General features: G+C 40.4%; 3 protein-coding genes across 5 annotated transcripts in view; 2 read left to right on the top strand and 1 right to left on the bottom strand.

The window, feature by feature from the left end:
* LOC125891001 (purpurin-like) overlaps positions 1-20,168 on the top strand; it is a 36,833-nt gene extending 16,665 nt beyond the window's left edge. The window contains exons 1-7 of one of the 3 annotated variants that reach the window (XM_049579973.1): positions 170-284; positions 18,040-18,098; positions 18,218-18,332; positions 18,704-18,840; positions 18,951-19,063; positions 19,171-19,383; positions 19,797-20,168. In XM_049579973.1, the coding sequence (XP_049435930.1) occupies positions 18,219-18,332; positions 18,704-18,840; positions 18,951-19,063; positions 19,171-19,383; positions 19,797-19,807 (588 nt within the window). In that variant the 5' untranslated portion in view covers positions 170-284; positions 18,040-18,098; position 18,218 and the 3' untranslated portion in view covers positions 19,808-20,168. Of the gene's footprint in view, positions 1-169; positions 285-18,039; positions 18,099-18,194; positions 18,333-18,703; positions 18,841-18,950; positions 19,064-19,170; positions 19,384-19,796 lie in introns of those variants that run through there. The other 2 variants (XM_049579972.1, XM_049579971.1) reach the window with 2 other exon arrangements.
* Positions 11,581-14,413, top strand: LOC125891003 (ATP synthase subunit e, mitochondrial-like). The gene is made up of 4 exons (XM_049579974.1): positions 11,581-11,733; positions 12,702-12,756; positions 13,908-14,006; positions 14,100-14,413. Exons 1-4 carry the CDS (start codon positions 11,698-11,700, stop codon positions 14,123-14,125), a joined length of 216 nt encoding a protein of 71 aa, XP_049435931.1. The 5' UTR covers positions 11,581-11,697; the 3' UTR covers positions 14,126-14,413.
* Positions 20,169-20,197: 29 nt separating the features above from the next.
* Positions 20,198-27,761, bottom strand: idua (alpha-L-iduronidase). Its single transcript, XM_049579969.1, has 14 exons — positions 27,415-27,761; positions 26,896-27,036; positions 26,653-26,735; positions 26,131-26,238; positions 25,618-25,713; positions 25,100-25,302; positions 24,671-24,850; positions 23,829-24,045; positions 23,401-23,610; positions 23,147-23,268; positions 22,320-22,445; positions 21,865-21,941; positions 21,524-21,624; positions 20,198-21,406 (listed from the first exon to the last, which is right to left on the bottom strand). Exons 1-14 carry the CDS (start codon positions 27,549-27,551, stop codon positions 21,306-21,308), a joined length of 1,902 nt encoding a protein of 633 aa, XP_049435926.1. The 5' UTR covers positions 27,552-27,761; the 3' UTR covers positions 20,198-21,305.
* Between the last annotated feature and the right edge of the window lie 117 nt (positions 27,762-27,878).

Consider the following 27,878-nt stretch of genomic DNA (forward strand, 5'->3'; position numbering starts at 1 on the left):
CAGCGGACTCAGAGCAGTGACTCAGCATTTTGTTTTGCGCTAACCCCTCTGAAGCGAGCCGGAGGTGGTGTGAGTGCGGTCCGTTTTATCTGCGCATTGTAAACGCAAAGCTCGCCGTGAGAGAGACCACACGCTACCTCAGCAGGACGCTAAAAACCCAAACACAACGCGGAACCATGGCAACAGTTAGCGACAGCACGACCGGTGGACGCCTCCTCCTCCAGTCTGCATGTTGAAATGTCCTTGAGCAAGATACTGAACCTCAAATTGCTCCCGATGGCTGTGTGAGTGTATTAAAAACTGAATAGCAGGTGGCATCATGTATGGTTGCCCTGGCCACCAGTGTATGAATGGGTGGGTGAATGAGCGCTTTGAGTGGTTGGATGACTAGTAAGGTGCTATACAAGTGCAGTCCATTTAGCCTACCATTTAATTTGGCCAGTCAAGGTGAGAGCACCTGAGCTGTTCAGAGGCTCATGGAGCACAGGTGTGTGTGTGTCTCATTCTTCATCTGTGAACACTCCTGTGCACATGCTCGCCTGGTGAGCTGTTTTAAATAGATAATATTGTTAAGGCAGGGTAGAGGTGCAAACACACCCTGAGGTTTTTTTTTTAAGTGCTAACGTTAAAGTTGTATTTTTAATTGCAAAAATGACAATTAGAAAAGATGAACATGTGTTTGTTTATTTTATATGATATTTTATGCTGTTTTTTTTTATCTGTATTGTAGTGAATTGAACTTATTAATGTATTAACTTATTCATCTTTGTTATGTAAATATGACCAAGGAGAAAGAGCTCTCTGTTCAGCTAGCTGCCTGATCTTGATTTGCATTCATCCATCTTGTTTCAGACATTGAAGGATTCACTCAGTTAATTGTCTGTTGTAATGTGCACACTCAGGTATCTGACAGTTGACTTGATGGGAGTGCCGTGTGCTGCCGCAAGATGGCAGTCATGTATGGCTGATAGTTCACTTTTGGTCAAATTCAGTTTAAGAGCAGATGCTCTAGAAAAGAGATCAATGGTCTCGATGGCCTTTGGAACCTGCTCCACATTTTTTAATAATAAAGTTGTGTCATCTGCCGGCTGATTTACAACTATATCGCTCCTACAGACACTCAGTTTCTCAGCCCCAGAGTTTTTAACAAGAACTGAAAGCATCTCTGCTGCAATAAGAAAAGTGATGGTGAGATTGGACAGCCTTGTTTTATACCTCTGTTGATTGAGACACGAGGAGAGGTGCCACCTGGTGAGGGAACTGAGCTGTTGGTGTCGTGATATAAACATTTTATTGTCTTCTTGAAGCAGCAGAGCTCTGATGCTTTGAAATGCTTTTTTGGAGTTTCTATCAGCAGGGTCATGCACAGGTGTGTTGCATACTGCCAGTGATTGGCCTGAGACTGGTTACTGGTTACTTTACCTGCCAGCCCATTGTTGCCTCATGTATGCTCTGATGAAGATCTACTGGACTGAAAGCTCAACAATAAAGTGAAACACTGCAGAGATGTAAGTGTGCAGAAATCTTTTTCTACCAGTTTGGACTTGTTTTTTTCTGCAGTGACTTTTTGGGCTGTAAATAAATTGATGTATGTTATTAGAATGTAACTTGCAGTTTTTGTCACAACAGCACTAATTTGTAATTAGCAGTACTTCAGTTTCTGTCAAGTTTATTTTAGTCCACACTGATAGTGTTGCTATTTTACACTCTGATTCCATCACTGCAGCTCAACATAACATGAGACACCTGTGTGATGAGAACTAGGATGAAACAGATAATATTTATTATTAATATAATCCACACGCTGTTAATTGGCTCCTTTTATTATAAATGCAACACATCGGTCAGATAGACCTCATTAATCATCAACTACTTTTCCACTCTTTACTTCAGCAGCAGAAACAGTCTGGTGTAACTTTAAAGTGTTTTATGTGACATATTTAGAGGGGTTTCATCATCATCCAACTAAATAGCAAGAAATGCTCTCTACTAATGCTACATGTAGCCCACAGGTAATTTAAGTCTTGGCTGACGGTGAATCTTTGGATCATGTTTTCGATGCTTCTAGGTTTTCTGTTATGAGATTATCGTCGTGTGTCGTTTACATTACATAGGAAAAGACAGAGTTGACTGAACTGAGGACTGTACTACGAAGCCATCTTACACAGGATATCTTTTCGTAACCTGGCTCAACTAACTCTAACAATCGTAATCAAGCTAAGCGGTCACATGACTGTGATATCAACACGGTAAATCAAGCCTGGTTTTCCTAATCTAGTTATAAGCCCATCCACATAAAAGGAGCGGTTTTTGCAGCATGTCCCAAAGCCATGGAGAAGTCCTACAGAGCAGCTGACTTCACCCAAGAGGAGCAGACGATCATCCTCAACAAATATGAAGAATTCAAGAATTTAACCCAAGCCAAAGGCAACACGGTAGGGGCTGCCAAAAGCCGTAAAGACGGCTGACTGTGTGAACGCATAAGTTAATAGGTTTATAGACTGATCAGCCAAAACATTAAAACAACTGGTGAGTGAACTTATATCTCGAGGGAACTACTTGTATCTTAAGGGAATGACTTATATCTCGAGTGCACAAATGAACCAAAACGAGGAAAGAGTTATATCTCAAGGGAATGACCATACCTTGGGAAAACAACTTATATCTCGAACGCACGATTTCACCAAAACGAGGGAACTTACAAGGGACTTACATCTCGAGGGAACGACTTACATCTTGAGGGCACGAATGACCCAAAACAAAGGAATGAGTCATATCTCAAGTGCACAAATTAACCAAAATGAGGGAACAACTTATATCTCGATCAAATCATTATCAATATCAGTTTAAGTGTATGCTTTATTGAGTGTATTTTCACCACTCTACCTTTCCATCAGACAGCCCATTTTGACGGGGAAACCGTTAACAGCTTCAGTTCCCCATCTATGCTGTTGTCAAAGCGACCAGACCAGCAGCTCCCATGTTCAGCAGGCTAAAAAAACACTTAAACTGATATTGATTTTTTTTTTTTTTTTGGTTTTAGGTGGGACTTGGTTTAGCTGGCTAAATAAGATTTGTCACTTGTCCCCATTCACAGCAGTAAATTGTTAAGCTTCTGTGTCAGACTCCTGCCTGCTTCTCCAAACTGGGGGTGTGGAGACTGACATCTACTGTGTGTAATACACTGACTGTGGACAAGAACCCTTTACAACCCCACTTCAAAAAATTCAAACTATTCCTTTAACTGTTACCGCAGTCTGCTCTCCAGTTTGTCCTATAGGTCGGATATGAGCCTGTCGTCTTTGTCACTGAGCACTGCATTTACACATCTTTCTCCTTTCTTTTCTTCCTGAGTGGAAGTTGGAGCAGTGCACTGGTCCTGCAGACTGAGTGAAACACATATACTCTTTGATTTATTAAGTAAGTGATAGCGTAAGGAGAAACAGGTGCATATGTAGCTAGTTTACACAATATTATTCATTATTTATCTTACTTAACAGTGAACAGCTGCAGAATAAAATGATTTTACATTAACAATTAGGTTTGCAAATTTTAGCTTATTCATAGTGATTTTCTTTTTAAGTCAGTTGATAAAACAATATTTAATGAGTTTGGACAAGCATAATATAGAGATGTACAGATTTACAATACAGTAACACACATTGCTTGCTCTGTCTTTACATAATATCCTATTCTAGGACACTTTGTTTACATGTCAGAAGCTCATACTAACTTTTGTCATCTGTAGTGAGCGGCAGCAGCTTGTGGTGGAGAAAGAAAGGGAGCATAAGTAACGGTCAGTAAAACAAACAAACCATTAGCTATTTAATATCTGATATTCAATTAACAAACAGGTATGGTATTCAGTATGTGGCTACTTTACACAATTGTATAGATTACTTTCTATCGGAAGCTCATACTTACTTTTTCGTCCACGGTGAACATTAACAGCTCAGGTGGTGGATTAAGAGAGGGAGCATAGATAATTGTAAGATAGTCAAATAAACTTAAGACTGCGAAACGTGATAGTCTATTAACAAACAGGCAGTGTACACAATATGTTGCTAGTTTACACAGTAGAATACATTAATTTCTGTGTCTATGTTATATTCTAGCCTAGGTCACTTTTCTTCTAAGTTACAAGCTCATACTTACTTTTTTAGTGCGTGGTAAATAGCAGCAGCTCAGACGGTGGGGTGAGATAAGACCTTGGTAAGACAAAAAAGGTTAATGAGACAAATACTTTTTAAATGATTGAATATTATGAATATGATATATATAACATAGTTACTTACCTTTTTGGCCATATAAAGACATTTCTGACCTGTGGGGGAAGATGTTAAGGAAAAATAATGCTCAAATTACTTAATGCTTACCCAGACTTCAACCAAATTGCTTTTGGGGGGCTTCACTGGTCACATGGGGGGTGGGTGGACAGGGGCATGAGAGGTAGGTGATTCAAGCTAACCCCCACTGTGCAGACCACAGACTAACCAGCAGGAGCCGCTGGTGCTATGAGATGGAAAATGGTGTTCATTTAAGCACCAACCAAGTTGGAAGTTCTTCACCCTGCCAGACGCAAAGGTTACTTTCTCTTCCTCAGCCCTGCCAGATGCAAAGGCTACATGCACGGGATGTCAACAGCCTGGGACATTGTCGGCCTCGCCAGATGCAAAGGCCAGCCCTCAGGATGAAAGAAAAGTTGATCAATCCACTGTGCAAGGAATGAGGAAATACACCAAAAAAGTCCCCGTGCACGACGCTACCTGGGGTGTCACCAGCCCTGCCAGACGCAAAGGCTACATGCACGGGATGTCAACAGCCCTGCCAGGTGCGAGGACTACCTGGGACATCATCGGCCTTGCCAGACGCAAAGGCCGGCCCTCAGGATGAAAGAAAAGTTGATCAGTCCACTGTGCAAATAATGAGGAAATACACCAAAAAAGTCCCAGTGCAAGACGCTACCTGGGGTGTCACCAGCCTTGCCAGACGCAAAGGCTACTTGTTTTCCTTAGCCCTGCCAGACGCAAAGACTACATGCACGGGATGTCAACAGCCCTGCCAGAGGCGAGGACTACATGGGACATTGTCAGCCTCATCAGATGCAAAGGCTGGCCCTCAGGATGAAAGAAAAGTTGATCAATCCACTGTGCATAGAATGAGGAGGTATGCCAAAAAGTCCCAGTGCAAGACGCTAACTGGGGTGTCACTAGCCCTGTTAGACACAGAGGCTCTCTTCCTGGGGGGGCTGATGCCAACAGATGCAGGAACCACTGCATCTTCAAGATCTTCTTGGGGGGTGGGCCAGATGTCCTCATCATCTTGCAGGTACCCGTTTTGGCGACGCAGATGCTCTAGAATTTCAAGGAGGTCACCTTCAGGGTCAAGGTGAGGGTAAGCAGAAGGATCGTCTACAGGGTCAGGGGACGGGAAGCAGGAGGGTCGTCTTCACGGTCAAGGTAAGGGGAAGCAGAAGGGCCATCTTCAGGGTCAAGGTGAGGGTAAGCAGAAGGATCGTCTACAGGGTCAGGGAAAGGGGAAGCAGGAGGGTCGTCTTCAGGGTCAGGGTTAGGGTAAACAGGAGCAGCGTGAGGAAAAGCATAACGATCAGCAAAAGGATGAGGGACAGCAGGAGGGAAAGCAGCGGGGAAAGCAGCAGGAAACACAGGAAGGAAAGCAGCAGGGAAAGCAGCACGAAACACAGGAAGGAAAACAGCAGGAAAAGCAGGAGGGTGAGCAGCAGGAAACGCAGGAGGAAAAAACATAAGGACCATAAGGAAAAGCAGGACCCTCCATCCCATAGTGAGGTAGTGGGAACTGCTGCTCACCCTCTAAATTACCTCCCTGAGGCTCAGCCTCTTGAAGCTCATCCAGGTCATCCACCCCGACCACAGCAACCTCTTCCTCATCGTCCTGGTAGGGAAGACTGGGTCATTGGGGGGGATCTCAGCAACAGGAAGCCACCTGAGGAAGAAAACAGAATAGTTTTTAGAACTCACATTCTCCACTTTATAAAACAAATGAAATCGATCCAAATCATATTCATTTGTATCTTCCCTTTAATGAGCAGAGTGTAACAGTAATGAGGGATTGAGGAGCTAAAGTACTTAAGGTTGAGTTGTGTGCACTCACATATGACATTCCAGCCTGTTGTCATTCCAGCTCCAAAAATACCGCCGCTTTGTCAGTGATTCAACGTCAGACACCAAGGCACAAAGACACTTTTCACAGCAGTATAATATGCACCTGATGTGTCAGTTTTAGAGGCAGTGGCTACCCAAGTTGTCAAATACCTCCGCTTTGTCAGTGGACTTCGATGTCAGAGTGGCACCTGTTGTGATGGTATGATACGCACTAGCCATCGGCGTTAGAAACTGCCACCAGCAACTACTATAATACAAAGAGTGAGAAAATGCCTATAAGGTGGGCAGGAGGGGAGGTGGTTGGGTCAAACAAACTCTTGACTTTCATCCAAAAGCCCAATGTGTAGTACCTGTGTGAATTTTCAGCTAAAACATGATGTCCTCCTTTTTCCAAACCTAACCACGCTTTTTTTTGCCTAAACCCAAGGAATCACCATAAAGATGAAGAGTTTTATCTATGTTGTAAGTTTATTTAAAAAAAAAAAAAGACTGTATGCATGTAATGAGTGTAAATTGACATTGCATCCCTGAACATCCAAAACTGACGCAGGAGGGTATCTAGCATCATATTTGACATGTAGGTCCACGCTGGGATGACAATGTGTTGGATATTCAGTAGTGTTGTCTCTACTCAGTGAGGGAGGAATCAGCTAGCTTAACCCTCATTTGGATAACACAATCTGGTTTATTTGGATGGTCTGCCTGCAGATAATTTATAGAGCATTTGTAATATTTCAACAGCTTATTGACATTCACAATTCAATGGTTTTGCTTTGTAGATGTTGAACAGATTATCTATAGAGTATATGTGACAATTTATGAACATACCTACGTACTTTAGTTCAAAATCAACTCAGTTGTTTTGAGAATATGTTTGGAATTGTCACATATATTTTGTAGATAAACATACAGTACAACAATTGAATTATTGAATCTCAACTAATAAGCTGTTGAAATATTACAAATACTCTCTAAACTATATGTGGGGGGACTGTCCAAATAAATTGTTACCCACAGTTATACATAATAATTAACATTCCTCAGTTTTGCCTCTGAAAACATGTTGATTCTGACAACCACAATAAAAGTCAGACAAGTGTAACAGTAATCAGAACAATCGGCCACAACAGCTGTCATGTTGCATTTAATAGTCCACTGAGACTAGAGAGTAGAGATGATCAACACTGTGTAAACTGTGTCTCTAAGAGGATGTTACTGCGTCCAAGACAAGGTGTGTAAAACACTGAGGCACAAAAATGGGGTATACTGCATCCCATCTAATGTGACACTTTTTAAAATCTAATTTGAGTTAATTCATTTCAGTTCATTTTAATTTTATTCATTTTATTGAGTGATATCGTCTCTTCGGATCCCTGTGTTCCCTGCATGACATGTGCACAGATAGGCACCAGGTGGTGCTCAAGCACCTACCCCTTTGGCCTTTAACTAGATAGGTGCCCTTCTTGGTCAAACTGCTCCAACCAGAGGTGACCACACTACAATACCTTTGACTCCTGAATCATGCTGCTGTCAAATCCTATATTTAAGTGTTATAAGATACCAGTCACTGCTGTGGAAACATTGGTTTAATTGTGACTGAGGAAAAAAAATCTTGTTATTTTAATGTCTGTCTTGTATTTTGCAGGTGCTGTATGTTTTTCTAATGGACTTTGAGTCTGACAATTAAGATGACCTGAACTAATAAATCTGGCAGTCTGGGAAACTATTCTCAGGTCAGCTTGCTTTAGCTGGAGGGCTTTCTGTTCTGGATGAGAAGGTGCTCCTTAACCCTGACACCAAGTAAGTTGATACCTAATTTAAACCCTTAACCTTACCTCAGTGCAGACACAAATATATCAAAGAAAAATTCAAGAAAAATGTTTTGACCGTCAGTATAGTTCAACACCAGACATCAGGGTGAAATCCAAACCTTTCCCTAAAGTGAAAAAATTGACTGACGTGTTCGATCAAAAACACATGAATTTGTTCATGAAAGCTCAAACACATTTTTAAAAAAGACATTAACAACAAAATAATCAGGTAGGTTTTATTTATCTCATGCTCAAAAGGCAGTGTAATGGTTGTGGATTTTAGAAAGAATGCAGCCCCACGTGCTCTCATCACTCTACGTCAGTGGTTCCCAACTGGTAGATCATGACCCAACAACCACTGACTTTCACGCTGGAGATTGGTGTTTGCTTCCCATTAGATTGTAAAGCCAAACACTGCTCATTGTTCCTACACTCAACCACATGCTTTTGTTGTCGAAGGAAAAAAAGGACAGTTTGGGGTTTTATATTGACATAGTCTGTTAATTTTGAAAGAGACTGTATGGAAACTGTACATTTACTGTGGAAACAGAAATGTATTTTGAAAACAGACAATGCACGTAACAGGCAGAACTTGACATGCCGTCCCAGAACATCAACAACCAACGCACCCAGGGTACCTTACACGTCATATCTTGATGTAAAAAGTCCATAACTAAACACTGATAGGTGACAAGGTGGGAGTGAGAATGTGTTGAAGTGACTGAGGGACAGCTACTTGACAGAGACAGCAAACTAGCTCAATGACACAGCCAAATGCAAGTATGACGCTGAATGTATTAATTTGTGTGGATCTTGCTCTAATAATAAAGGAGAAATCTGAACCCTGTGGCTGGACCAGTTGGGAACCACTGCCCTACATGAATCAACAGTCACTGATTGGAGCTGAGCATCAGCTTCCTCACCAAAAAAATCACAGTAGAGGATGGACGACCTACAAAAGACGTTGATGCACTTATGACCTGCCGTCATTGAGTCCATCCTCACCTCCTCCATAACTGATTGTGTGCTGCAGCCACTGCCAAGGACAAGGGCAGACTGCAGCTTATCATTTGCTCTGCTGAAAAGGTGATTGGTTGCAATCTGCTGTCCCTCCAGGACCTATGCATCTCTAGGACCCTAATACAGGCAGGCAGGAAAGATGGTGGCCAACTCCTCCCATCCTAACACAAAATCTTACACCAGTGGTGCTCCACTTCCATTCTGAGGGTCAAATCTGGCCCACAGTAGAGTGCTGGGTGGCCCCCCATACCATTTTTAATTCAAGCAATAAACTGATTCACACTGAGCCTTTTTTGTGTTTGTTTTGTTTTATTTTAAAGGGATAGTGCACCCAAAAATGAAAATTCATTATCTACTCACCCATATGCTGATGGAGGCCCTGGTGAAGTTTTAGAGTCCTCACATCCCTTGCGGAGATCGGCGGGGGGAGCAGCTAGCACACCTAATGGTAGATGGCGCCCCAGACTAACGTCCAAGAACACAAAATTGAATCCACAAAGTACCTCCATATTGCTCATCCATAGTGATCCAATGTGCTGCAGCCGTGACATAAAAAGTTGTTTCGAAAAACATCATATGAACTCTGTTTTAGCCTCACTGTAGCCTGTAGCTCTGACTGCTTCTCTGTGCTCCGCGTTCACGTGTGCGTGCCTGCGCGAGACCAGCGAAAGCATGAGCTTTGCTCACCCGTGTTTACATCACGTGACAGGTGCACCGCAGGGGGAGACAGCAGTAACCACAGAGCTAAAAGATAATTTGCACTACGATCTTTTAGCAAAGGACAGCCCAACATGTCTGAATACTCTGAAATTGAGGAGGAACAGCATTTCTTTGTTGAGTCGTATTTGTTTGAGCCCGAGTATACGGACGGAACTCAGGCTACTGGACGAAGCAGCCGCTGCAGCTCATGAGCCTAACTCTCAGCCAGCCGCAGAATACCGGAGTCGAGCACTGGAAACCTGGTGGTGTAGTTGTTTCAAATGCAAAGCAATGCCAACGGATGAGGAAAGTCTTTGCTGCTCAGACTGGGAATTGGCGATGCCTGCACTTAAGAATCTGGACCCTGATCACCCTGAGCACGCACACATGAACGCGGAGCACAGAGAAGCAGTCAGAGCTACAGGCTACAGTGAGGCTAAAACAGAGTTCATATGATGTTTTTCGAAACAACTTTTTATGTCACGGCAGCAGCACACTTGGATCACTATGGATGAGCAGTATGGAGGTACTTTGTGGATTCAATTTTGTGTTCTTGGACGTTAGTCTGGGGCGCCATATGCCATTAGGTGTGCTGGCCGGCATATGGGTGAGTAGATAATGGCTGAATTTTCATTTTTGGGTGCACTATCCCTTTAATGTGCATAGCTGCCTTTACAAAGCTGCACAGCAACCACCCTGATAACCACCTACCTACAAGAGTGTGTGTGTGCATGTGTGTGTGTGTGTGTGTGTGTGTGTGTGTGTGTGTGTGTGTGTGTGTGATCTCTGACAGTAGCTGAACACCTCAGTGCTCTTCGTATCCCCTTTCTGAAGTGATTATAACCTGTCCAATGTGTTCTTTGTCTTGCTTCCTTGACGTTTGATGGTTTCTCAGAGCTATTGGGTATTTTTGGGTATGGGTACTTTTTGGATATGTTTCAATGCTTTAATCTGCACATAGACCGATTTATAAAAATCTGTTGTGGGTTCTACAGAGTGATCGCTCAGTGTACCTGCTTGTTTCAACGCAAAGCTGTTTAAGAAGCCTTTTAGCCACTTTCAGTGTTTACAAAGCTTCACATTTATTCACTGAAGTTAAAATAAACTTCCCAATACATTGTGTAACTTCAGATGATCTGACGTGGTAAAATGAGGGTGACAGAGTGTGCTCAGTGGACAGCTTTATGCGGTTTGATTAGTTCTAATCCACTCTCAGGAGCCCCTGGACACAACAGGAGTACTGCCCTAAAACAAGAAGTGAAAATAAAAGTGCTTTTTAAATTATGTAATTATTGTAATATTGTAACAATTGTAAATGTGATGTATACAAAATGTGTTTTCCTTTGTCTGCTGTCAGCATCAGTTATCCAAAATTCTGTTACACTATTAAACGATTAAGTGTGGGCCTGTGGGCTGAATCATTTCCAATTTAATGAATTATTGACTGAACTGATCAATGGATTTAACCATTTAAAATCCAAACATATATGACTCTCCCATTTACTTGAACATGTCGGAGTGAGGTAGAGGTTCTTGATGTGTTTGAAGGTCCATAGTTTTTTAAAATATTTTGCTTAGCAACATATTTCCTTTGTAGAAATATAGCAGAAATACAAGTTCTACGAGTAATATTCAAGGTAGTCTTCAGAGTTTTAGGTGTTTTTCTAGGTAATCTACCAGAAAGTGTCTGACTTCACCCTATGACTATTTTCATATTATTTGCGATTATATAAAACATATATTTAGAAATATGTCATTAGATATGAGAAGATATTCATTTGCAGACGATGACATTTTGTGGCACAAAAGAGATATTATTTGCCTAATATAATGCACTGATTTTTATTTTTTACACTAGTGGAAGAAGCAAGCGATTACCCCTGCAGTGGACAGTTTCCCCCAGAGGGTGGCAGTAGTTCAACATATCAGCTACATTAAATCCTCAAGAAGAAGAAGTGTCTTCTCCCACAGTCCTCTGGTTGTGAAGTGACCTCTGCAGCTAGTTGTTAGCCTGCTGTAAAACGATGGCACCTCCAGTTGCAGTGTCGCCCTTGATTAAGGTTTGTGTTGCTGTATATGTTGTGGTTTGTCGTCTTTTACTGTAAACGACCTTTACAACTGTCTTTCAGGCTGCTAGATACATAGAGCACGCAAACCTGCTAACTGCTAGCTTGGAAGCATGCTATCTTACAGCCAATGATAGCTGTAACTTTGCAACGTTACTGTAACTTGTAACGTGAGTTAGTCAACCCAGAGTCAAGTAAGTAGTTGCATTTTACCACATTATAGCTTTGTTTTAACATTAGATTTGACAAATGTTATCGTGTAATGTTAGCGTAATGTGTATTGACGGGACGTCACCCTTGACGTTGCTAGCTAGCAGCTAACGTTAACAGTTACAGTGAGTAGCGTTAGCTGTCTCCATTGAAACGTTTATTGGTTGTTATAAATAGCAGTGCCCTTGGATGTAATGGAAATTAATCCAGTGGAAGGTATTGCAACATGAAAGTCGCATCTGTTATCTCAGTAAAAAACGAGTTTACCAGTAGTCAAAGTATTAAATTCAGCTGTTAACTTTACTCGTGTTTTGGAGTAAATTGTCGTTCCCCTTACCGCCCACTGCTGTTCATTTTTGGTAGTGAAGGGCTGCACACACGAGATGGACAGAGTGTTTAGGTGTATCTTTTAACAAAACGACTGCTTCTCGGTTGAATCTGTTTTTGCCGAATTAAGGTGTGTGCACCACACTTGTTCAGTTGAAGGTTATAGATAAATTCTTTAAACAACTGTATAGAGTTCAGCGGGTGTGTCAACATCATGGGAAGCAGTGCTGAGTTAGCATGTAAAGGCTACTGGGTATTGTCTCTTAGACATTCCTATAGATGTAGAAGTGATGAAGCCTGAGTGGCAGAAGGTCGTTCAGTTGTCATTTGCCTTAACACCTCACCTGTCACCTACACGACTGACAGTCTGCGTTAGCTTTGGAAGGATTTCACTGCATTGATTTGTATTTCTTTCTCCTTTACAGACTGCAAGGTATTCAGCTTTGATTGCTGGCATCATCTATGGCAAGAAGAGATATGGTGAGTTCTTTTGATCAGTTACCATGTGTGCTGGACTTTACTGGAAAAGCGCACTGAGATAAACCCACTGTAATATAGTGAATATAGAAGAAGATTTTACACTCTAAACATTAAGTTTAAAACCAGATTCTGTTACAAAGAAAAGCAAAACATGCAATATCGTCAACTTGACTAATTAGATAACACACTCCAGTTACTGGATTAAAGGACACTAAACGTTTAAGTGCCAAGAGATGGCAACTCTCCAATCAGTTCCTCTGTTTATCTTATTTAAAGGTTCAGTATGTAACATTTAGGGGGATTTAGTGGCAGCTAATGATGAGGATTGCAGATAACAACCAGCTAAAATTTCTCCTGGTGGAATTCGTCAGTGTTCATTGTTGAGCAGGTTTTTACTGGAGCCCAATTATTCGCAGTGGCCTCTTCCTCTTAGAAAAGAACAGACAAGGTGATGAAAAACACAGAATAAAGCAGTTTCATGTTACAAATCAGTTTCTCACATCTGGCACTTCCCAGACAGCCCACTTTCTCAGTACCCCCTCACCTTATTTCTGATTCAGATGTTAAGCTTTCTTTTTTTTTTTTTTTTTTTTTTTACTGTGAGTGGAATTATCTGTAGAGGTCTCCTCCACTCCAAAACAAATGGACCTGATGTGATTTAACGAGATAGAAAATTATTAAAGCAGTTTCACATTAAAAAAAATCAGTGTTTTCATAACGCTCTTACTCCAGAGGGGCTGCTAACTACAGATGCAAAAATGTGAATGGCCCTGTCTAGAGTCAGTGTTTGGTTTGTCCATTCTTGGCTACTCTAGAAACATTGCAATGCAACATGGAGATCTCATAGTAGACAAGGAACCGCTCCCTATGTAGATATAAAGGGCTCATTTTAAAGTAATGAAAACATGACAATTCTTATTGTCAGGTGAATGTACACTAAAGAAGATGCACTTACTATGTTCAATTTCTGCCAATATATCCCCCTAAATCCTACACACTGGAACTTGGCATTGTAGACGCATATAAGTCAGGTCCGTGTACATGTATATAATTCTTGGTTGGTGCTTCTTAACAAGATGTGCACTTAAAATAATATTACCAGATGTAATTTTCCCATAATGAATGATTAAAAACAACCTTTACTTTCTTAGATTACCTGAAGCCTATTGCAGCTGAGGAGAGGAGGATTGAGGAAGAGGAGAAAAAGATTCGAGAGGAGCAGGAGCGCATTGCCAAGGAGCTAAGAGAAGGTAAGCTAATAGCAACACCAATGTACAGTAATTGTAAACTATATTTGAAATCCTGCGTGTACTAATCAAACTTATTTTACTCTCTCCTTACAGCAAGTGAAGATACTATTTTGAAGTAAAGCTGGTGTCCCCTATGAGGATGTCCATGTGCAATTCCCAACCTCTCCCTCCTTTTTCCTGGAGTACTAGCAGCAAAGTCGGGTCCAACCAGTCAAACACACCGTGCTGTGGATTTATCACTGTACCCTTGTATAATACAACACCTCTCTGGATTGCCAGATACAGTGATTTCATGTTAGTTACATGATAGAAAATAAAGCTCTTCAACTCAACATTGTAATAATTCAAATGTTATTAAGTTCATATTTGTAATGAAACAATGGAATAAATACAGAAGTACATGATAACTGTGGTCTTTCTTTACCAGCATGTGACCCTTGGTTACAGTCAGTGTTCTCCTTTAGCCACTTTACATAACAGTTTTAACAGATCTTTGTTTAAAATTTTAACTTATTTTGCAATTAAGAATTTATTCACATAAGTTAGCATATTAAAGGGACAGTCGACTCCAAAAGCAAAAATACATATTTTTCCCTCTCACCTGTCATGCTATTTATCAGTCTAGATTGTTTTGGTGTGAGTTGCCTAGTGTTGGCGATATCAGCCATTGAGATGCTTGGAACTAAATGGCACTCATGGTGCTCAATAAGATCAATAAATAGCTACAGGCCAGAAGAAAAATTTGTATTTTTGATCTTGGGGTCAACTGTCCCTTTTTAAATGCAGAAGTTTTTAATGTGTTGCAGTGAAATCATGTTGAGTTGCTTCCTATTTGCCAACACATTTTCTCCAGTTATAATATCTACTTACCTTTTGTCCTTTATGTGAAAAAGTTGGATTTGAAACATGACAGGCCTCATTGTGTTGATCTTATTAAAAAGTAAGGTGCTTACATGTCAGAAGAATCATTTCTAAAGGAAGCTGATAAGCAACCTATTAATTCTCTCATGGAAAAGGCATATGCTTAAACAATAATTTCCTCACTGTGTTGAGTTCCTACTGTAGAGTGAGCCAACAATCCTATGTGAAAGTTAATACTTGGTTGTCTATGCTACACACTTAATGAGAGTAGAAAAATCATTTACTAAGGAAATTCATTTCAGTTTTAAAGTTATAAGGATTGGTCGACGTGGGTCAAGCTGAAACAATATTAGAAATTAAGCTGCCTTTTATTTTTTTGACAATAGAAAATATGTGGTCTTTAAAATGTAAGAAAGAAGATACACTGCCTCGCAGCTGTATGCCAGGCAAGTTACAGTTTACATCCACGTCTGTCCACACTGATGTAGCCACCACAGTTAACAAGTCTTCAAATATGGATGCAGCTGCAAAGAAGCTACTTTAAAAAAAAACAAAACAAAAAAAAAACATGGATGCTTCATACACATTTTAAATCCAACAGCAAAGAAGATATTTGCAACCCTAACCCTAAGGTTGGCTCCCAAGATTAGTGTCACCAATTCACCAAATGTCTGCCCATCCATTCCCGAGTTATGTAGCTATTCAGCCCAGGCAAGTGTCAATGCAGAAGATTATGATGTCAGAGTGAAAGTGACCTTTGACGTTTTGGATATACAATGTCATCACTTTGTTTACTTTTGTTAGACATTTGTGTGAAATTTTGTCATAATTAATGTACGAATTCTTGAGTTATGACCAAAATCATGTTTTGTGAGGCCACTGTGACCTTGACCTTTGACCACGAAATTCTGATCAGTTCATCTGTCAGTCTACAGGGACTTTTGTGCCAAATTTAAAGAAATTCCCTCAAGGTGTTGTTGCGATATTGCCTCGTTGAGAATAAGACGGACTAGGTCATAGTGACTCTGACCTTTGACCACCAAAATCTAATAGGTTCAACCTTGAGTCCAAGAAGACATTTGTGCCAGATTTGAAGAATTTCCCTGATTTGTCTAAGATCTGGGCCTCCCTGTCCTCCCTTACAGATACAGAGTTGATGAATCTGCTGACGTTGTGGTGTTTAAGTACAAAACAGAAACAGTATTCTACTGACCGGTACACAGCGTACATACACAGCGTGATCATAATTTTTATAACACTGACTTGAGAGAATTATGGGTTATATGAAACATGAAGACATAATCATAAATCCAGCTGTTCCCCTACAGTCCCTTGAGGGCCATGTGTTGCTCACAGCGAAGACCACTGCTGACAGTCTTTTTACCCAGATGCAATCAGTGGTCATCTTAATACAGAATGACTAAAACTTGAAATTCCATGGGGATATTTGTGTATTCTTACATCCCTCTCTGATGGTAACCTGTTATTATTCAGCAGTCACCTGGCATGACTTCAGTCCAGACATGCTAAACCCAGGTTTAAAGTAGGTGTGCATCTGTGTACGTCTGGGATCATTTAGACCTAGCTTTTCTTTTTAGATTAGAGATGCAGAGCTTGTACTGCTGACATGTGTCAGGTTGATATTTTTGAAAGCCCTGATCGGCCCAGGATGTCACAGCACAGAGGTCTTACCTAATATTCTCAGGACAGGCTATTATTAGAACAATAACAATGCCAGGATCGACTAAAAATAGAAACTGAACTTACTGGCATGCCTCTTGGCTTTACTTAGCTCTCACAGATAGCAAAAATATCTTCCCAGGACTGGTGAGCGTGGCAAGACTGGGATTACAGTGATCTAATTAGGCTACAATTTTTTTTCTTCCATTTCTTTTAAAAGTACATCACCAAACAAATGAAATAAAAAAAAGAAGAAGAAGGATATTAAAATGACTAGAGATAAACAGGAATTAAAATAAAAATTCTACAAAATAGAAATGATGGAAAAATACTGATGACATTGTGAGCAAGAACACAAATTAGGTTTACAAATGCAAAAAAAAAAAGCAACAAAAAACAAACAAAAAACGTCACTTTGTCTTTAAGTGGGACATCTTTACACTTTGGCGTCTGTATGCACATTCACAGGCACATAACTGGTGTAAACTTCCTGTAACACACCTCAGCTGTTTCCTACACAACACATTGTACCCCAGATTACAGGCTGAAGCTCTGGCAGCATTTACGCACAGGAGTACCATGCACATTACTTAACCAAGCAATCGACAACAGACGGGAACACCTGAGCCTCTGCTGACATAACATGATGGAGCGTCATTACCCCGTGTTATTCACTAGACTGTTTTATAACGTAAATGCTACGGTTCTTCATTTGTGGGGCCTTTAAATGTAAAAATGCTCCTGTTTCTTCCTTTCCACATCTTTATTCTTAAACTTTGTAGATCTTTTTATGTTTTAAATAAAAATGTTGTCTACAGTGATGAACAAGAAAACCTTATTATTTAAGAGCACCTATGATCAGTGTCCAGTTAAACATGGCCAGGCAATGCTGGGAAATCTTAAGTGAATAAGGTCAAGGCCAGTTGTGAATGTGGAGAAGTATAAAAACAGAACTGGAAAAACTTTACTGGCCTGTCATGAACTTTATGGTTTGTTCCTGGGGATAAAATCCCAGTCTAGAGATTTGGAAACACTTTATCTGAAGATGGAAACACACACACAAACAACCCAAAAAAGGAGAAGACAGATGGTTGTTTTTTTGCTGAATAAAATCATCTCATTCATTTACACCGTATCACATTACCTTCTCAGCAGGTATGACTCAACAAATCTCATATTTGCACTTGGTCTCATTGGAGATCTTCATGCCTAAAATACACTTGTCTGCTCATGTAAACACATTTGCCCTGGGCGTGTGACTCGAGGCTCAGGCCAAGTGCCGTTATGTATCCTGTTATAGAGCCCTGCAAACAATTACATAAAGCCCACACACTGCTGAATGCAATGGTTCATCAGCTTACAGCGGGGGATTTTGTTAACTGGATTAGCGGTAGATTTAAACTCTGTATTTAGGTTCAAGAAGTGAAAATAATCAGTGAGCCTGTCTGTGCATCAGATATAAAAGGGCTCACACGGCGTCTTCTCACCACAGCTCAGACACGGCAGCAGCTCTTCACTGAAAACTTCCTGCAGCTTCATTCTACGCCTCAGGTAATAAGATGCTGCTTTGTGGTAACTAACTGGTCTTTTTGTAAACTAAATGTAGAGTAGTAAGAGTGACTTTTCTTCCTTTAAATGACAATTAGCATGCTTGACTTTGTTTTGCTTAGAATGGACTTCCAAATCTTTGCCCTGGTGATGTTGTTCCTGGCCTGTGTGGAGCAGGGCCTGGCCTCCTGTGTGGTTGACAGTTTCACAGTCAAAGAGGACTTTGACCCCAAGAGAGTGAGTATAGAAATATGTGTGTGTATTCAATTTAGTTACAGTGCAAGTCACTTCACAGTAATACTACTATGTAGGTTCAGGACAGCTAGCTGTCTCCCACAGATGAACGAGTAGGAAAACAGATTGAAAAGGAACAAAATGATGGACATCCTCAAAGTAAACCAGAACATCATCAGTGTTCAGTGAAATATAGTATTGCATACTGTGCTACAATCAGGGAATTTGTTGATCCTCTAAGATCCCTGATTGTAGTACACATGCAAAAGACTCAAATTTGGCTCTGTATGGTTTATATGTATAGCTATATTTTACTGATGAAATGCCTATTAAAAGAATTTCTGTATTCATCTTTCTGATTTTCTTCCTGACAGTATGAAGGAAAGTGGTATGCCCTGCAGAAGAAAGACCCCGAGGGTTTGTTCCTGCAAGACAACATCTCTGCTGAGTACACAGTTGGAGATGATGGTGCCATGATTGCTTCCTCCAGGGGCAGAGTGACTCTCTTTGGGTGGGTATTTGTCATTTTTCAGTCACAGTCTGAATATGATTTTATGTTTAAACAAAAAGTTTCTGTTCCTACTTGCAAATGTGTCATTTCTTTCTCTATGTGACATCCAGGTTTTGGGTTGTCTGTGCTGACATGGCTGCTCAGTACTCCGTGCCTGACCCCGGCACCCCTGGCAAGATGTTCATGAACTACCAGGGCCTGGCCAGCTACCTGTCGAGTGGCGGTAAGCTTCCTCAGCTGTACACACAGATTCTCTCTCTCTCTCTCTCTCTCTCTCTCTCTCTCTCTCTCACACAGTTGAAATTTACTTCTTGCTCTCTGCTCTTCCAGGTGACAACTACTGGGTCATTGACACAGACTATGACAACTATGCCATCACCTATGCCTGCCGCACCCTGAAGGAGGATGGAAGCTGCGAGGATGGATACTCCCTGGTCTTCTCCCGCAACCCACGTGGCCTCCCCCCTGCCATCCAGAGAGTCGTCCGCCAAAAGCAGGAGGAAATCTGCATGGCCGGAGAGTTCCAGCCTGTGCTGCAGTCTGGTAAGTACTCAGTCTGCCACATTCAGCTGCACTGACAGTCAGACAAACAGAGAAACAGAGATCTTGTACCTTGACTCGCTTTGAAAGTGTTTAGTTGATACACTGATGTCCTAAAAGGACACATTTTTAATATCAAGAGATAAAAGAAGTCTCTATGCTACACTTGGATTCATTGGACTACAGCCCTTTACAGCAATTTATTTCCAAAGGACTTTAAGATTTAAGTTCAGAAACACAGAAACGTGTTTAAGCTACATAAATCACTTATCAAATTGCCAAGTGCTGCTCTGAATCATTAAAGCTTCTAAAAAGCTCACTTTGTTGAGTAGTATTTATACATTAATTATTTTAAACTGTGTGTTACATTGAAACTCATCTAACACATGTTCCTCTTCTGTCTGTATTCTTAACAGGAGCCTGCTAGACTGTTCATTAGCTGGAGTTTGTCAAGCCCTTTGTTATCCTGGATTGATAATCATTGTCCTGTCTAAACTGAAGCCAAAGATCTTCTCAAAGACGCAAATATGAGAATAATCATGCTATGCTCATGATTGACCATGGTTCAGTGTCAAGTGAGAGAATTTGCAGATAAATCCACTTCAACGCCCCATGAAAAATTTAATAATGCTTCCAAGGTGAAACTATATTTCCAAATCCAAACCACTGAAAAGTAGCGGTTGAGTGAATGTAATGAAATCCCCAACCACACAGTATTGTCACATTGATGGGTACCATCTGCACTGTGTAATCATTCTGTAATGGTGACAATAAATTTTGTAAAGAAACTCTGTCCTTGTTTTTTTTGATTCAACTTTTAATTATCCAGAGCACAAACATATAAACACAACAATATAAAGATCTGCGACATTGGTTAAAAAAACAAAAACAAATTAAAAACAGATAACAAAAAATGACTCAAGTATCCATTATATTTGTTTGTCTGGCTGTAACAGTTTCTGATAACAGTGTGATCAGTTAATTATTAATCTCATTGCTCAGTGACATTTTGTATTTGACTTCAACAATGACACATTATGTGCAACTGCAAAACAAGCATTAATACTAAAATCTTATTTTAACACTGCGTTTAACAAGTTGTCCTTAAGGATGTATGACCTATTCATGTGTAAATACATTACAAGGATAAATCCAGTAATATTCAATATATTCTTATTGTCAACAAATCCAATAAAAAGACCAAAATGGACAATGAATTGACCCAAAGAACAAGTGTTGCCTGCGTATCCAAAGCCTGATATATCCTGATATATAATTTTTTGTTGTCCAACATTCATTAACCAACTGTGTATTAATCCACTGCTGAAAACAGTCCCCGACAAATCACAGTGCCCAGCTTTTTAGGTAATTTTTTTTTTAAATTGAAACTACATATTATTGACCTGTCTTGTGTCTTCAGCAGAAACCAGTGGGATCTTGGCTGAGTGCCGAAGACAGTGTAGAAAAATTAGACAGTATTGAAAGAACAAGTGACATGTTGTTTGTTTTGATTGACTTGTTAACCGTTTATGATTACGCATTACTAGTTAAACATGTTTCCACCAAGAAAGGATGTGTTCAATCCCTTTATCTATCACCATAAGCCAATAAATCTACAGCTGCTTTACAAGTGAATGTATTTGATCTTGTAATGTTTGCAGATTACTGTATTCAGTCACTTTTATCTAACATTCTCAAAGTCTTTGAACCTGAAACAACTACTATACACTGTCAATACATGTGATGCCTGTATTACAGCAGGAGTATGAAAAATAAATGTATGCTTATAATTTGATTGGGGCATATCAGAAACGACCCATACTGTATAACATATATAATCAACATACTGATGTCTATAAAATGTATTTACATCGTACAAAACTATTTAGAAACATAATATAAATGGTGCCAGACTTGACTTTGGTCTACATCTCCTCTGAGTACCTCTCTGGCAGCGAGAACTGGCCGGGCCTTCCCCAGTAGTCCACAGCTCGGACTCTGTACAGACCGCCAACCTCCTGGTCCACTGTAGAGCACAACATGGTATATGGTATTATTTCTATGTCTGGATTTCAGTACGCTAAAATATGGTTTAAAAGGTGAATAATATTCAGTTTTGATGCTCACTGCCATTGCCTCTTACCAGGTGAATAAACATGAGAAGTAAAAATGGTGTCTTGAGTATTGATTCTGCTGAATTCCTTTTGCTCTGTGGAGAACTCCACTTCAAATGTCTTAATGCATCTGCAAATGCAAAGAAGTTTAAATGCATGAATGACTGCTGTCTTGTTCGTGGTCTATGCATATTAAATATTCACCTCATCTCAGCATAGTTATTTAGAGTCTACTGAACTGCTGCACCTAATATATAGGAGTTCTAGATAAGACATTTTTAAGTGAATAAATCTGAACCCACTTTCACTTCTTTTGTATTTTCTTGCTGTGACAAATCAAAAAACAAACAAACAAAAAACGTGCACCTACTTGCAGTCAATACAGTGGTCTGACCAGGCAATCAGAACTTGGCCTTTGGTGATCCTGATAAAGCGTAATCCATTCACCTAACCAAAAGTCAGATATTGAGAGTTAATAATAATAATATCTTTAAAATTATGCAGCTCAGTCCCATAAAAGTATTTGTTGGCTGTGTACCACTTACATCTATGAAGCTTCCATCACAGCACAGGCTTTGAGTTACATTCAGGACACACTGTCTTCATACTTAAATCATAAACCCCTTTCTGTCTTTGCAAAGTTTCAGTGCCTAGAGAAAATCTGCCTTACTTGAATAAATGCACAAAGTAGGAGTCTACTCTTAAACTGTTACAGATAAATAACATTTATGAGAGAGGTGGACTGTGAGGTTCATGCAAACAAGGAGAACAATTAAAGATACTTTGACTTAATGTTGCTGTTGTGTGTTCAGTGTTGGTACTGACCTGGCCTGGCACTGCTTTGGGTCGGGCACAAACATGTATGAGGAGGACAGAGGGCAGGGACAGTTCAGCTTTCAGAGTCAGAGTGTCCCCAGCAGGGACTTCCCAGGGTCCATCAACATGAGGGTCCTGACACAGTGACACATCATCAGTGGGTTACAGCACTTTATGGAGATGAAAAGCCCAAACTGATCGAACAAATCAGCTCTGCCTTAATGTCAGCAGATGGAATTCAACATATTAATTAAAGCTGTGCTGAAAAGGATTTTCATCCATGAATACACCTGGCCTCACAACAGTGTGCAAGTAACATGTACACGGTCTCATATTACATACTAGAAAATCTGAGAGATCAGGCACGCCATCTACCAAACAACACCGACACTTAACAGATATATTGTCATCATAATATTACTGTACATTGGTTGCAAACATTATTTACCACACAATAGTCACTTAGTGGGAAAGTTGGCTTTTTCATAACTGACCTTGAGGAGGAACACTATGGTTCATCTGACAAAGAACACAGTCTAGGCTGATTTAATTTAATTACAGGTTTTGAATTAAGCCCCACTGACAATAAACCAATTACAGTAATTCTGAGCAGACTGATTAATTTAGAATGAAAACAAACAACAACAACAACAACAACAACAACCTAAAAATCGTTTATAGTAAACTAAAAAGACAGATTTATAAGACAGAAGACAGAAGTTATAGCTATATGGAAGTGATTTGGAAAAAGCTTCTCTTCACATACTGTGAATTTACTATGGACAACTATTGAAAAAGAAATCACATTGCAAAAAAACTAAAACAATGTTGTTTACCTGCACGGTCCTGAGGCGTCTGAACTGTTCTGTTGAGGGGTAGTCAGGGCGGCCCATGCTCTGCCACAGCTGGTACGGGTTGGTTACATTGTTGTCAATGTAATATGTGACATACACAAGACCTGGATAGCAGACAGCAGATAACAGGCAGGACTGAATTAAGCCAATGTTGGCCCGGGTCATATTATTCTTGAAATATCATTACCTATTAATCTAGAATAATAGTACACCCAACAATAATGTGTTGAACCCACCCTTTTGTGCAGACAGTCCCTTCAGTGAGATGGTGACATCATCAGTGTTTATGGAGGTGCTGTTGTCGTCACTGTTGTAGAGCAGCACTGCTGCCTGCCAGCTGTCTGAGCCGCCTGGTATTGTGGGCTTATGACTGCTGGCGAGAACTCCTATAGTGCTCTTGTTGGCTCCTGCTGAGCTCAGAACCTGAGCCAAGACCTGGGTCTCTCCTTAAAGTACAATCACATGCAGGAGAGGCAGCAGGGCATTTAAAATAGGATTCAGACAGATGAGACAGCAACATCCTGCAGACATGAGCTTTGCTTGTGCAAGGGTCTGCTTCAGAAAACACACGTTATTTAAATCCACATAACTCAATCAGGCATTTCCTCTGAGGAACAGATAAAAGCCTACAGGGTCACCTGTTCTAGAGTAAAGAGATTGTCACCTAGCAGAGCCAGCAGGCCCATGACAGTGAGGACAGGCTTCCTGATCAGCTGGACGTGAGGTGGCTGGGTGTTGTTGACCTGGAAGCGGGCAGTCAGTGTGCGCTGGGTGAAGGGGTGGGGGTGGTAGCTGAGGAAGGCATTGTCATTGCTGAGCAGGGTGTAGTTGATGGTGCTGTTTGGGTCTGCCAGCAGCAGATCCTGGTGCTGGTTTATTACCTGTAGGAGCCAGACAGAGGATTGGTGTAAAGTAAGTGGCAGAGCTAAGCCTGTCTGGGTTTGGTGTGCAGTTCCCCATCCAACCAGTGGCTACAGTGACAAGCATGTATTAGGTTAGGTGTTCTGTGAATGAGAAACAAACTATAAGAGAAAGGCAGTGGGAGTGAGGGGGATGGTAAACCTGGCAGGGTGTATTTGTTCGGGTGCTGAGTTACAAATAAGCTTCCTCCAAAATTGCTTACTCCACCTTTAATAGTTCATAGCAGCCATTTGAAAATGTTGCTCTAAAATCAGCAATTAATTTCAGGTAATAAGAAACCTCAGTCACTCATTCAGAAAATAAATAATACAAAAGACTTCCAGATGGTTCATAATGATTGTAAATATGCAATTGTGTGAGTCACCATCTTCAGGAATAAGTACATTATTTGCTCTACACTCATACTAGGCTTAAAGACCTGCATGTAAGATTTAGTGGCATCGGGCAGTGAAATTGCAGAACTGAAACTTCTCCCCTAAATCCACATACACACACTGGACCTTTAAATACAAATGCTGATCTTTACCATCAAGTGTTCAAATACAATTTTTCCTCTCTATTTCATGTTGCTGTTCTTCACCTAACCTTCACCACCATCGCAGCATAGGTCACATCAGCTCTCCACTCCTGAGGCCTAGACCAGCCCACCAGTGGGTCAGCCTCATCGTTGTAAACAGGGAGGCTGCGGAACCGAGGGAAACGCTCCTGGATCTCCTGCACTGTCTGGATCTCCTGCTGCAAGATGGGTAAGGAGTAGCCTCCTCCCTGAAGGACAGAGACAGAAAGTAAGCTTCAACTAAAGTAATTCTAATTGCATCCGTTTTATAGTTAATAAAGCTAATGGAGCCGCTAACAATTATAGTTTGACATAACTCAGGCAAAATTTAAATAACATCACTATCCTTAAGTTTGTTCCCAGAAATGACTATATCAACTAAACTGTGTCTAAACAATGAATGTGACAATTTTATATTATATTTGTTTGAGATATTCTTTGAGTTGAGAAAAGTCCACCTTCTTGTGCAGGGCGATGTAATCGATCCTGACCCCTGTCTCTCCAGTGAAGTAGTTGGTGCCGTTGTAGCAGTGCTGCAGCATGGCCCAGCAGTATGGTGAGTGTGGGGGGGAATGACAGGAGTCTCCTGGGCCCCCAAACCTCAGGTAACTGCTGGCAGCACGCAGACCCTCCGAACAGGCATCATAGTAGTTTAAAAACCCTGAAGAAAAAATTGTAGAAAATATATAGCATGATGCAGGTAGGCAATACCGATTACTTGACAACACATTTTTATTTATTGTCAGTGTGGATGTACAAAGTTTCAAATAAGCATTTATCAAACGACACATATTTTGAATAAGTTATAATAAGACAAGCATATTTATGTAAGTAAGTAACATCATATCTATGAGGGAAAGTGAGAACAAAATTGATTGGAGCAAATTTGCATGTCCTTGTACCAATGGCTACAATTTCCACTTTAAAAATAACTAATATGACATTAAAATATGATGTAGGATGCATTACAGTTTACCTTGGATTGACACGGTGACATTATCAAAGTCATGGTTGTTTGGTTCATTCCATGTCTCAAAGTTCCACTGAGAGACACTACCCAGGCCATATTTGTCTGTAATTAAACAAAACACAGCAGAAATCACATTATGTATGAGCGAGCTGGATCGTAAAGTGGAGGTTAAGCTTTAAAGGTGGTTATAGGTTATGTTGAATTACACTAGAAACATTTACACATACATTTTATGGATGCTTCTGTGGGGACATTACACTTCCTAAATGGTACTGATGGGAATAACTTATGTACTACTACTTATGTAAAAAACAAGCTAAAATGTTCCAAGAATGTGTGTGATTTAACTGTAAAACACAATATATATTGCCTTAATTTTTCAGAGCAAGCCCCACTAAAGCAGCTGTACAATCCGGAAAAGTGTGGTTTTAAATACTCATTTCAGCACTTTTAACAATGCTTAACACTTTTTCAGATTCAGGTTTTACTGACTATGATTGACAAAACAATGGCACTCACCGATGTACCTCTTGGCGAGGAGATAAATCAGATTTCTCCACTTGACCACTTGTGATTTGTCCTCAAAGTCAGTGAAGTAGTTAGAGACACTGCCCATCAGTTCAAAACCTGAAAAGCAGATGTGCAGGAATCAATTACAGTTCATATATTACAGCCTCATGTCACAAGTGCAAGAGATGCCAGCAAAATCAAACTTGACTTGTAGTTTTTTTTCTTTTTACCTTTTCTTACCCTTGTGCTTTAAATGTAGCTTGGAAAAGGCTATTGAAATAGCTCTGCTTTGGAATCTTAATGAAAGCATTTGGGACAACAGTGTCTCAATAATACTCACTTAACCATATTACAATTATCTAAGAAACAATTAAAGAGCAGCCACTGAACAATTAACAAGTCATCCAATATCAGCAATGTGACAACCAGGCAAAAACATGGAAATTATTGTGATTTATTTGCAAAGAAGAACTTTAAATATGCATCACAAACATGATGTGACATTTTCCAGCTGGAGTCATGGTACAGTACCTGGTCTGAGTCCATTAATCCACAACAGTTCTATCAGCTGGTCCAGTTTAGTGAAGTTGTAATGGGGTTGTCCTCCAATATCTCTACAACAACACCAACAACAGTCATTTATCATTATGAACACTCACAAAACCAGTAACTGATAATATATGACTGTCAGACTAGACATATCCAAAATAATACTATGTGACATGTTTGCATGCAAGAGTGGCTGGAGAAGTCTCCACTTGGTAGTTCACTCACTGTGCAGTCACCAGCTCCAACATCCAGTGAATCCTGACCTGCTGGATCCCTCCATGGGGGACTGAGCCCACATAGGCCAGGTTCAGCTGCTGGTCAGTGCTCAGGTCAAACTGGTGGGCCTGAGTGTGAGGGAGCGGGGGACTAAACACATAGAGGAGCCTCCTTTTAAACCTTGTGATGTACCAGTACACACCAGTTTGTTCATAGACTAAATAGGAAAGTGTAGCCCAATCAGACTTTGGACTGAGACATCTTATTAGTTGCCTATTGAGAAAACTATGCCAATGTCCACCTGAAAAACTAATATTTTAAATATGTCTTAGCTTTACTAAAGGTGCTTACATGATGCGACATTATTTAATACCTATTTTTAATCGCAGAGGACTTCTGGCAGATTCGGCATGAAAATAAACTCACATTTATTTCTCAATTTCAACAAACTCTTTCATTGCTTCCTGTACACCTGTACATCTAAGCATGACGTTTATTGTGAATAAAAACAGTTTTCATTTGACCTACCAGAAACCAGTGCTTCTCCAGAAGTGTTTAAGATATCCTACTGGTTTCCCAACATCGACTGTGATGACATATGAAGTCGGTGAAGTCCCGGTGATGTTGAGAAGTAACGCAAAGACAGAAAAAGTTTTCCAATGCATGTCTGCGACTGAGCATGGCAACTCAGTATGCCGTGCTAGTGTAAATGGCTGTTAAAATGATGTGAAGTCAGTAACGAGGTCAGTTTAACATGCCTTACATATTGTATGTGAATAATGAGAAACAGTCACTTGACACAATTCACTGTAGAAAGACTAAAACACAGCAAAATAAACGCATTTCCTCTCCTGTCGCGAGCTGCAGTCAGTCAGCTGAGCATGATGACGTTTAATGCATGCGACCTTGTTGTTGTAGTCTTTTAGGGAAGTGGAGATTGTTTTATAAATACAGCAACTTGAAAGTATCTTCGAATTACAAAAACGTGTATA

This window comes from Epinephelus fuscoguttatus, linkage group LG6, assembly GCF_011397635.1.
Source record: "Epinephelus fuscoguttatus linkage group LG6, E.fuscoguttatus.final_Chr_v1".
Classification (NCBI taxonomy): Eukaryota; Metazoa; Chordata; class Actinopteri; order Perciformes; family Serranidae; genus Epinephelus; species Epinephelus fuscoguttatus.